Source organism: Candoia aspera, chromosome 6 (genome assembly GCF_035149785.1).
Source record: "Candoia aspera isolate rCanAsp1 chromosome 6, rCanAsp1.hap2, whole genome shotgun sequence".
Taxonomy (NCBI): Eukaryota; Metazoa; Chordata; class Lepidosauria; order Squamata; family Boidae; genus Candoia; species Candoia aspera.
Window position 1 is genome coordinate 53850751 of NC_086158.1, and position 12603 is coordinate 53863353.

At 36.7% G+C, this 12603-nt stretch overlaps 1 protein-coding gene across 3 annotated transcripts in view; it reads left to right on the forward strand.

Annotated features, from left to right (window-relative positions):
• The window catches only part of PDCD4 (programmed cell death 4), a 29670-nt gene that overhangs the window by 11369 nt on the left and 5698 nt on the right, over nucleotides 1-12603 (forward strand). For all 3 annotated transcript variants that reach the window (XM_063307147.1, XM_063307148.1, XM_063307146.1), the window contains exons 3-9: nucleotides 288-388; nucleotides 1458-1757; nucleotides 2251-2345; nucleotides 4997-5110; nucleotides 5738-5959; nucleotides 7473-7570; nucleotides 12462-12576. In XM_063307147.1, the coding sequence (XP_063163217.1) occupies nucleotides 346-388; nucleotides 1458-1757; nucleotides 2251-2345; nucleotides 4997-5110; nucleotides 5738-5959; nucleotides 7473-7570; nucleotides 12462-12576 (987 nt within the window). In that variant the 5' untranslated portion in view covers nucleotides 288-345. The remainder of the gene's footprint in view (nucleotides 1-287; nucleotides 389-1457; nucleotides 1758-2250; nucleotides 2346-4996; nucleotides 5111-5737; nucleotides 5960-7472; nucleotides 7571-12461; nucleotides 12577-12603) is intronic.

Genomic DNA, 12603 nt, shown 5'->3' on the forward strand with positions numbered 1-12603 from the left:
GCAACCACAATTGGGACCAGCAACTTGGTTATTAAGTGAAGCGGTTGCTAAGTGAAACTGACTATACTTGTGATCTTACTTAAGCTCTCCTTTGCTTTACAGACCTGTGAAGGTTATAAATGCGAGGATTGATCCTAAAGTTACTTTTTCATCACAGTTGTAACTGCAAACAGTCACTGTACAAGGCAGTCACTAAACAAGGACAACCTATAGAGGGGATTTCACAAATTACTACCAATTAATATAATTGTACTAAAATGTTCTTAATTCCCTTTTCCCTCAACTAGGTCAGAAACATCAAAACTTCATTTATATTCAGTATAATTTACATACTGTTGAACAACTATGGAGGTAGAAAATGAGCAGACAGACATCATCAATACAACAGGTAAGAAACTAAGAAAAAGCACAGTGAAAAACCAGAAAACATTGTAATCGCCTTTTCTACAATTATTTATTTATGAATATATATTATTGTACATTTTAAGAAAAAATGCATAGTCAGAAAAAGAAAAAAGAATACAAAAGGGGGGGAAAGAATAGAATATAAGTAAAAAGATTTAAAAGTATCAAAGAAATTAACGCTTTTCAACATTTTATTGATTGATTGTAAATAACTGAATATATTTTATCATTTAAAAACCTGAAAATTGCTCTTAAACTCTAAACAGATTACAAATATCAGGAACAGTAGTCAACACAGTATGATTCATAAAATGAAATTGTAAACTATGATAAATTCTGTCCATGCTACTAGAAGTCCATTTTAATTTAAGAAATCCTATAAAACTAAAAACACGATGTAAAGAGAACCCCATATTTTAAATGTTGTACAAATTCATGTATAAAATTGTAATCTAGAAATGGTCTCTAAACTGAATTAAATTCTTCTCCACAAATATTTAATATTGGTAGGACACATTTTATATAGTATTATCTAATCTAACATTATTTTTAGACAATGGCAAATAAGCTGTATATGGGAAGCTCTCAAACATCCAGAAAACTCTCCAGGCATAGAGTTGAAGAAAAAAGATATATTTTGATGATCTCCTTAGCGTAATATATGACTTATATTTGAAAGTAGTAGATGTATGAATGCATGTGGTAGGGATGTCTAAAACGTTTTGAATGCAAAACATTTCACGTATGAAATGCCATGCTTTGAATTCAAAGCAGTTGCTTCAGATTTGAAACACACTGTTCCTGTATTACTGGTAGTATTTCAAACTAAAAGCACATGTTTTAAATTGGATTATTTCAATCTTGGAACACATAGATATACATAGGTAATTTTAATTGTACTGTGCTGAATTATATGGCCAACATCCATGACTATAACGTATTCCAGAACATCACTAAAACTTTTTTTCTTTCTCGGGTTTGTGTCCTCTTCAAAGGAATAGTTTATGCTGATAGCTAATTTATATGTGTGTATATATATGTTTCTTTTTGAGAACTGGATAATCTGAGTGATGCTCCTTTTTCTGGTGATGAGGAAAATGGTGGACCTGATGAAATAAAAGCTGAAATCAATGGTAACTGGATCCCTGCAACATCTATTAATGAAGCTAAAATCAATGCCAGAGCAAAGAGGAGACTGCGAAAAAATTCCTCTAGAGACTCTGGAAGAGGTGACTCAGTGAGTGATAATGGTGAAGCCCTAAAAAGTGGAGTCGTTGTACCAACAAGTCCAAAGGGAAAATATCTCGATAGGCGATCTCGTTCTGGAAAGGGAAGGGGCCTACCAAAGAAAGGTGAGGGCACTTTTTGGTGTGGGGCGGGGATTCTTAGCAAATAGCAATAGAAGGATGTTAAATTTGAGTGGTTTTTATTTTGCTTTCCCTTCATGTCAGTCCTTTGTTGCTTTTATATATTTCATAGCAATAAAAAGATAAGCAGCAAAGAGATTTGGAAAGAAAATCTAAAACTATAAGTTTAGTGTCTGTCTTAGAATTCTTTGAGAAAATGTCAGGACTCCTAATTTTAATATTGATAAACATTGACACTGTTAATTTAAATAGATTGGTGATTTAAATATACTTAATTTATTAAAAATTGTGGCATGTCATCTTGTCCAAATTGAGAAAATATTGAACAATTATCAGTTGGGCACATTATTTTTGAAGCTTTCATATATATTTGAGAAATGGATTTGCTTGAGATATTAGAGTGAGGTAATAAGAAAAAGTTGACACTGATCATTATAATCTGGCTCTTATATTTGGTCTTAACCTCATCCCCTGCCAGGTGGTGCAGGAGGCAAAGGTGTTTGGGGAACACCAGGACAAGTATATGATTTGGAGGAAGTGGATATTAAAGATCCCAACTATGATGATGACCAGGTAAGAAAATGCTTAGTTTGCTCCTTGATTGTTCAAGAAGAGTCTGTATATTCTGCTTCCCCACTATGTGCATTGCTACTGTGGCACTAATTTATGGTTATACGGAGCTTCCCTGTGATGATTATATGTATAATGGGGCTGTGCAGTGCTTCAGATTTGATTTTAAAGATGCTTTGGAATGTTCAGGAACATGAATACAAGCACCTGTCTGTCTGTTACAGCAGCCACGTCTGTTTCTAGGCTTATGTGGCTTCTGGAGAGGAAATAAATATTTCATCAGTGGAACTTCGAGCTGCTTAAAAAGCTGTTTTAAAGCTGCTTTAAAATAGCAGGCATGTGCTTTCACTCTCTTTTTGTAAGTGGCATACTCTCTCCTCCATTCAATACAGTTACTAAGGCTCAGAATTTGTTCATGTTACAGTAAAACAGTCCTATGAAGAATTCTAGGGTACTAGGCACAAACCTTGTGTGGTTTGTATTCTGTGTCATATAAACTAGAATCCCTGATGTTCTGTCAGTTGGGAATCTGAAATAAAGAATGAACCTGACCCTGGAAAAAAATAAGTGTAGAGTTCATGGTTTGTATTCTCAGTAAACAATTATCTGATTTATTTGTATGGTTTGTTTGGGATGAGCCAAACGGGCAAGAAGAAGTAGTGTGCAATAAACACATTCATTTTAATTCAGAATTCCTCACAGTTCTAACAAACTGATACATGCCAGCATGGTGCCTGCTTCTCTCAAGTACTATTTTCCCATAGGAAAAAAGGTAGTTTTTGAAAGATTTAAAAAGATAGCTGTATGAGAGTAGATAATGCAGAAAGTGGGTTCATAGATCTACAAACCTTGGTGTTTTTCTGTAGTAGGAAAGTTAATGAAACACTCCTATCTCAATCTTCACGTATTGTTGTCTTAAATGCAAAATCTCTTTTTTCCTTTTTTAAAAAGTTTGGTAAGTTAAAATTAAACTCAGTGGTTTTAATACCCAATACGGTAGAAGAGAATGAGTTTTTGGAGAAATGTGTTTTTTACTTTATGCTTTGACCATGCTCACTGCCCTCGTCCTAATCTGTAAAAAGGTGAAGTCTCCTTTGAGTCAACTTCAACTCCTGGCAACTTCATGGAAACAGCCATGTAGTTTTTGTGGCAAAAATATGGAAGTGGTTGCAACTGTCTTTTCCAAGGATGCTTCTTTAACTTCCCAGTTTAATTTATAACCCTAGTATTTATATAAGGAGAGCCAGTTTGGTCTAGTGGTTAAGGCAGTGGGTTAGAAACCAGAAGACCGCGAGTTCTAGTCCTACCTTCGGCATGAAAGCCGGCTGGGTGACCTTGGGCCAATCACTCTCTCTCAGCCCAACTCACCTCACAGGGTGGTGGTTGTGGGGAAAATAGGAGGAAGGAGTATTAGGTATGTTCACTGCCTTGAGTTATTTATACAAATAATAAAGGTGGGATAGAAAATAAATATTTGTTAGTGGTCTCATATTTGAATAATAATCCTTTCAAGCCTGTTTAATTTTTTGGGATTAGCTAAACTAGGCTGTGTGCAATACCAAACATATTTTAAAAGTTTGTGCATACTCTTAACCCCAAAATAATTAAGTATGTTTGTTTTAAAGTTTGTATGTGTGGATGGACAGGTATTCAGCATACTGAGGTTTATAAAAGCTTTTCTTTTGGCCCCAGAACTGTGGTGATGCTCAGATATCCTTGGTAGTCTGCTTTCAAGATTTTAACTGTATATTTTATTAATTTGCCACAAAAGAATAAGGTGGTAGGAAAGGCAAAGTGGTGACACGAACACCAAGTAGTAGCAAAATGCAGGATTTTGAAGTCATATTTGATATATTTGATCTATAGTATTGCTTTGTTCCCCTGATAAGGTTGGGATTTGCAATGTAGGTGAAGATCACATGGCTGGGTTTACTCAGGTATAGCATGTGTCTGCTTGTTTTTGACTTTGCTTTTTTCCTGAACCCATCTAAATGTGTTAGCATAATATTAACTACAGGTAGTCCTCACTGAATGGCCATTCATTTAGTGATGGTTCAGACTTAAGATGGTGCTGAAAAAAGCAACTTGCAACCGGTGCTCACAGTTATGACTGTTGCAGCGTCCCCGCAGTCACATGATTACGATTTGGGCACTTGGCAACCGGTTCGCGTATATGACTGTTGCAGCATCCTGTGGTCACGTGATCGCCATTTTTGACCTTCCTGGCTGGCTTCTGGCAAGCAAAATCAATGGGGAACCGTGTGGTTAATGACCACAGTGATTTGCTTAATGACCACTGCAAAAGAGATTGTAAAATTGGGTCAATTCCAGTCTCCATTGTGTTTGTTAAGCAAGGACTACCTGTAGGTGACTTCGTCTTGCTTACATAGTTCAAAAATCCTGTCTTACAATTATGAACACAGATTTGTGGTCTTCTTTTTATATTACATTGAGATTTATGTAACTTAAAATGTTTTTAATAGTGAAATACATGTATATTTAATGTAACTGTAGTTATTGTCTTACCTATTGACAGTAATGACATTACTGGATAAAGCTTTTTTATTAATTAATTAATTACTGGATAAAAATATTCTTAATCTCCAAAATAAGTTTCTTTATTTAGTAAAGTGTTTTGTCTTTGTTTGAAATAGGATAACTGTGTCTATGAAACTGTAGTTCTACCTTTGGATGAAAGAGCATGTGAAAAAACACTAACTCCAATAATTCAAGAATATTTTGAACATGGTGATACTAATGAAGTGGCGGTATGTCTAATTACTTCCAAAAGCAGGCAGTGATCAATGAAGTTTAGAATGCCTCTGAAGAATGTAGTATTTCAATCCCTTAGATTCTATTGTATAATTTTAGTATTTGTAATAAATATAAATTTATAAATAAATTACAAATAGTATATGATTTTTTTAGATTTTGTCATGTTGATATGACATACAACAAGCTTATGATGTCTTAATAGACCTTGCACCTTGCTTTAGAATATAGGCACCCAGTTGAATATGGGGTGTGAAATAATTTAAACTTGAAGTTGCAAGCTTGAAACAGTCCATTTCAAGCTCAGGGCAACTAACTTGTCTTATTAGAGGCGGCCCAGTGCCACTCTGAGCATCCCAAAAGGATTCTAAACTCAAAAGAGCCCTGTTTTGAGTTCAAATTACCTTGTTTGTTCCCACCGTATAAAGAATTGCATAGGTTTTGAAGCAAAAATGTTCTGTGTCCAGCAGCTAAGTTGACTTACCAAAACACTTTCTCCAATAAAATGGCGTTTTAAGAGAGGTAGCCTTCTGAACTATTTCCCCTTGTCTCTATTACGTAGAATACTCAAATTATAACACTCAAAACTAAATGATAGAATATTTTACTTTCTACTCTTATAGGAAATGCTGAAAGACCTCAATCTTGGTGAAATGAAATACAGTGTTCCAGTATTGGCTGTGTCATTGGCATTGGAGGGAAAGGCTAGTCACAGAGAAATGACCTCAAAACTTCTTGCTGACTTATGTGGGACAATTATCACTAAATGTGATGTGGAAAAGTCATTTGACAGACTTTTAAGAGACTTACCGGAATTAGTACTGGACACACCTAGAGCTCCACAGGTTGGTTTAGCACATCCATTGCTAATACTGCTTCAGTCGTAACCTGTGTTGCTACTTGAAATAAAGTATTTTAGATGTAAATATGAACAGTAGAATCTTCTTCAGCTAAAGTTTTGGTTCCTGAAAATGGATAAAACAACCAAATCTGCCCAATTTCAGAAGGTAAACTCTGGTGTAAGAGCATGGTTTGTATCTCAAATTTGTATTCTGTTGTATAAATTGTGTCAAATGTTCATTACATTCTTATATAATTAGCCCACCTGCATATGTAACTTACTTACTTTATTTAAATTAAATTAAATTAAATTTCTAACATTTTGAATACCCTTACTACATCTCTCTGTCTTACTATGTTTGGGTTGATGATATATTAGTTTGGTGACAATTTACATTCTAACCTCTGAGAACTTATTTTAGTACTATAAATATATGCTACACCAATTTTTTTAAAAAAATAATTAGAAAAATTATTTGTAGTAACAGAATTAAAGAGAGTTTGCTATATTTATTTGCAAACTTTTTCTAAACAAAGCGCTAATGACACTTTTACGTGAAAACATCTCTATTGAATGGGCTAATTTGAAATGAAAATGCTTTCATTCTGGTTGCCTGGCTCTTCTCTTACACTGAATTCCCCTTCCTTTTACAGTACACATACTTACTTCTGTTTTGCCCTGAACATTTGAGTTGGGGGAAAAAGAGACCTTAGAATATGATATGGAGTTAAGAAGTGGGGAGCAAATTTAAACATATATTCTCTTTTTTCCTCTAACCTGAGCATTTCCAGATGCATGTTAAGTAGCATTTTATATGCACATTTAATAGCAATTAAATTATAATTTATATTAACATTTTCATCAACTCTAGTGAGCCACTACAGTGCCTAAATTGTAGGCAGGGAGATGGAAAGGTGATTACATTTGACTACTAACATATAATTATTATTGAGCTTGTCCACCTATTAAGCCATGACTTGTTTAACAGTACAGTAGTATATTGAATAAGCTACAGTTGATTAGTTAGGAATGATTGAAGTGGTATGCAAGTATGTGTATTAAATAAATAAAGCAAACTAAGTAATAAATGACAGTTTACAAATGGTAATAGCTGGATTCAGACAACCTGCTAATCCCAAACTGAACCAAATTTCATAATGGCTTAGTAAGATGTTTTACCTAGTCTTAACTAAGCTGAAAAGTAATTTCCTTTGGTGGGGAGATGGGCGGTGATAAAATTTAGAAATAAATAAATAAATAAATAAATAAATACAGGTAAAATGTATATATTTGCCTTTTGCTTTGAAATGATAATGGTGAAAATGGAGGGATAACTTAGAGTGAAGGATGCAGCTAGCATGCTAGCTTTGCCTGTGCTGCTGCATATGCCCAGCTAGGAAAAACAGTCTCTGTTTATCAGACCTTTTTCCCCCCGCCCCATTTTATTGGTATACTCTTGTTTGGTATTGTATCTGTCTCAAATTTGGTCTGAAAAACTTGTTTCTTTTTCTTGGCAGCTGGTGGGTCAGTTTATTGCAAGATCAGTTGGAGATGGAATATTATGCAGTAGTTACATAGATGGTTACAAGGGTACTGTGGACTGTGTTCAGGCTCGGTAAGCAGTCTGCCGTGCATGTTTCATTCATGTATCACATCCACCATTTTTAAATGTTTATCATGTTAATTATGAAGGAAAAAGAAAGTTATGTAGTGATTGTTCTCATGTTTTTGCAAGAAAGTCAGTATTCTGAAACAGTGATGTTTAAAAGGACAGAATACAGAGAAAAGCATTAAAAAACTTAATGGAAGGGATAGTGATAATGAATTTTAGAATATTTGATTTAGATACTTGTATGAAAATTATTGCAAAAAATGCTGCATTACTTTCTTCAAAGCAATTTAAGATGTTTTGATATGAAATTATTAAATAAGAACAGAAAATTCAGAATACAAAATAAAGTTCTAGCCTGGCTTAGACGTAATATCATACGCTCTGTTAAATGCGTTTATTTTTCATCTTGGTTAAAAAATACAAAGATTTTTTTCCCTTACTACTTCTCATTACTATAAAACCGAAGCTAAACTGAACTTCAAACTTTGTACCACAAACTACAGATATGTGGTAACTGCTATTAAGGAAATCAGCAGCAGAATTTTAATGGAAATTTTATATTTCTGTTTTCTTTCTCTTTGTTGCATTTTAGTGTTTCTGTTGTAGTTTTAAGAAGAAAAGCCTCTTCTCATTTCCCCTTGTTTTACTCATGACCATCTTTGGACAAGCCTACCTGCATATTTTCTTCCTTTATCCTTGAATTTCCCTCCCTGCTTTTCTGTTGTTATTCCAGTGCTTCCTCGGCATTACTGGATCCTTCCCCCACCACTGCAGAGATGAAGTCTCTTAGATGGCACTCAACTAAGATTGACTTTACTTATCACAAGCACATATATTATTTAAAATCTGCTGCTTCAGTTCTTTTATTAAGGGCCTACTGTGACTCCTTGCATCTAGCACCAATCATAATTGCTGTTAATAGTGCAACCTCCTGACCATTAAAGTTTATCAGAATGTTCCCATTGTCATTGTTTCTGTAATTTCCTATTGACTTACCTATATAAGAAAATGTATAAAAAACTTGTATCAAAATGCTGTGAGGAAGGAGAGTGTAGCAAGGTAAACAGAGAGATATCTATGCCACACTTCTCCCCATTCTGGAATTTAAAATAAAATTACACTGCCTTTCACTCTGTCCGAAAGTACTTCTAATTTTCTTAATACTGTCATAGTAGATTGTCTCACCTAGCCAGTCTTAGTTGTTTTTGAAAAACTAAGCAAATTTAGATCCAGTTAATACATGGATGAGAAAACTATCAGGAAATCCCAAAGATGTAAGCTATGCTGGAAAGTTGAAAAAACATTCTAGAAGTAGGCAGTAGCAAACCACTAGCTCAAAGCCGAAAGGACGGCTAGCGGCCGACGGTGCTGGTGGTGAATGGCGAATCTGTTGTTCTAGGGATCAACACACCATTGGAACCTGGAATGTAAGATCTATGAGCCAGGGCAAATTGGATGTGGTTATTGGTGAGATGTCAAGATTAAAGATAGACATTCTGGGCGTCAGTGAACTGAAATGGACTGGAATGGGCCACTTCATATCAAATGACCACCAGATCTACTACTGCGGACAAGAGGACCACAGAAGAAATGGAGTAGCCTTCATAATTAATAGTAAAGTGGCTAAAGCAGTGCTCGGATACAATCCAAAAAATGATAGAATGATCTCAATTCGAATTCAGGGCAAGCCATCTAACATCACAGTGATCCAAATATACACCCCAACCACAGATGCTGAAGAAGCTGAAGTAGAGCAGTTCTATGAGGATCTGCATCACCTACTGGACAACACGCCTAAAAGAGACGTTATTTTCATCACGGGAGACTGGAATGCTAAGGTGGGCAGTCAAATGACACCTGGAATTACAGGTAAGCATGGCCTGGGTGAACAAAACGAAGCAGGACATAGGCTGATAGAATTTTGCCAAGACAACTCAATGTGCATAACAAACACTCTCTTCCAGCAACCTAAGAGACGGCTTTATACATGGACTTCCCCAGATGGACAACACCGAAACCAGATTGACTACATCCTTTGCAGCCAAAGGTGGCGGACATCTATACAGTCAGTAAAAACAAGACCTGGAGCTGACTGTAGTTCAGATCACGAACTACTTCTTGCACAATTTAGGATCAGACTAAAGAGATTAGGGAAGGCCCACAGATCAGCTAGATATGAGCTCACTAATATTCCTAAGGAATATGCAGTGGAGGTGAAGAATAGATTTAAGAGACTGGACTTAGTAGATAGGGTCCCAGAAGAACTCTGGACAGAAGTCCACAACATTGTTCAAGAGGCGGCAACAAAATATATCCCAAAGAAAGAGAAAACCAAGAAGGCAAAATGGCTGTCTGCTGAGACACTAGAAATAGCCCAAGAAAGAAGGAAAGCAAAAGGCAAGGGTGATAGGGGGAGATATGCCCAATTAAATGCAAAATCCCAGAGGTTAGCCAGAAGAGATAAGGAATTATTTTTAAACAAGCAATGTGCGGAAGTGGAAGAAGACAATAGAATAGGAAGGACAAGAGACCTCTTCCAGAAAATTAGAAACATCGGAGGTAAATTCCAGGCAAAAATGGGTATGATCAAAAAAAAAAGATGGCAAGGACCTAACAGAAGAAGAAGAGATCAAGAAAAGGTGGCAAGAATATACAGAAGACCTGTATAGGAAGGATAACAATATTGGGGATAGCTTTGACGGTGTGGTCAGTGAGCTAGAGCCAGACATCCTGAAGAGTGAGGTTGAATGGGCCTTAAGAAGCATTGCTAATAACAAGGCAGCAGGAGATGACGGCATCCCAGCTGAACTGTTCAAAATCTTGCAAGATGATGCTGTCAAGGTAATGCATGCTATATGCCAGCAAATTTGGAAAACACAAGAATGGCCATCAGACTGGAAAAAATCAACTTATATCCCCATACCAAAAAAGGGAAACACGAAAGAATGTTCAAACTATCGAACAGTGGCACTCATTTCACATGCCAGTAAGGTAATGTTCAAGATCCTGCAAGGTAGACTTCAGCAATTCATGGAGCGAGAATTGCCAGATGTACAAGCTGGGTTTAGAAAAGGCAGAGGAACTAGGGACCAAATTGCCAATATCCGCTGGATAATGGAAAAAGCCAGGGAGTTTCAGAAAAACATCTATTTCTGTTTTATTGACTATTCTGAAACCTTTGACTGTGTGGACCATAACAAATTGTGGCAAGTTCTTAGTGGTATGGGGATACCAAGTCATCTTGTCTGCCTCCTGAAGAATCTGTATAACGACCAAGCAGCAACAGTAAGAACAGACCATGGAACAACGGACTGGTTTAAGATTGGGAAAGGAGTACGGCAGGGCTGTATACTCTCACTCTACCTATTCAGCTTGTACGCAGAACACATCATGCGACATGCTGGGCTTGAGGAATCCAAGGCTGGAGTTAAAATCTCTGGAAGAAACATTAACAATCTCAGATATGCAGATGATACCACTTTGATGGCTGAAAGCGAAGAGGAACTGAGGAGCCTTATGATGAAGGTGAAAGAAGAAAGTGCAAAAGCTGGCTTGCAGCTAAACCTCAAAAAAACCAAGATTATGGCAACCAGCTTGATTGATAACTGGCAAATAGAGGGAGAAAATGTAGAAGCAGTAAAAGACTTTGTCTTTCTAGGTGCGAAGGTTACTGCGGATGCTGACTGCAGTCAGGAAATCAGAAGACGCTTAATCCTTGGGAGAAGAGCAATGACAAATCTCGATAAAATAGTTAAGAGCAGAGACATCACACTGACAACAAAGGTCCGCATAGTTAAAGCAATGGTGTTCCCCGTAGTAACATATGGCTGCGAGAGCTGGACCATAAGGAAGGCTGAGAGAAGGAAGATCGATGCTTTTGAACTGTGGTGTTGGAGGAAAATTCTGAGAGTGCCTTGGACTGCAAGAAGATCAAACCAGTCCATCCTCCAGGAAATAAAGCCAGACTGCTCACTTGAGGGAATGGTATTAAAGGCAAAAATGAAATACTTTGGCCACATAATGAGAAGACAGGACACCCTGGAGAAGATGCTGATGCTAGGGAGAGTGGAAGGCAAAAGGAAGAGGGGCCGACCAAGGGCAAGGTGGATGGATGATATTCTAGAGGTGACGGACTCGTCCCTGGGGGAGCTGGGGGTGTTGACGACTGACAGGAAGCTCTGGCTTGGGCTGGTCCATGAAGTCATGAAGAGTCGGAAGCGACTAAACGAATAAAGAACAAACTAACTGTATTATAAGACTATAGATTGATGATGCACAGTTAAATCCAACTTTGTAACATAGGTATAATAAGCAACTACAAGGTTTATGGGATTTCAGAACCCAGATTTCAGAGTCTGCAAATTAAATTCACACATTATACTCCCCTAAGTCATGCTTGGCTTTAATCATGGTTTGTTAAAGAAGCCAAAACTGGTTTTCACTTAAAGAACATGGAGTTATGGGGTCAAGATGTTGGATGGGAGTGGAAGGATTCAGGTTCAAATCCTTACTTAACCATGAAATTCACTGGGCAACTTGGAATCTGTTATTGCTTCTAATCATAGCTCACCTAACAGGATTGTTGCTCTGAAAATAAAATGAGGGGAGACTCTCATACGTTCTCTGGCTTTGAGCCCAGAGAAGAAGCAGAATATCTTGCAAGGAAAATTACACTTAGCTTAAAAGCTGAAAAAACAGTTTCTTAAATGACTCCTTGCCATGCTGCAGCAGTGTGTGGTACAAAGAAGATTTATCTCTCAATGCTAAACTATGCTTTAGTATTGTGTCTGAACTAATTGACAATTTAAGATCTTCAGACAAAACTGTGACTATGTAGACATTTAAAATTGCTCTGCATATTAAGAGACTCATTGTAATACATTTCTCTTCACAGGGCTGCTTTGGATCGAGCTACTGTATTGCTGAGCATGAGCAAAGGTGGAAAACGCATAGACAATGTGTGGGGCTCAGGTGGTGGCCAGCAGTCTGTGAAACATCTTGTTAAAGAGGTGATTAATTAAAATCCAATGATTTGT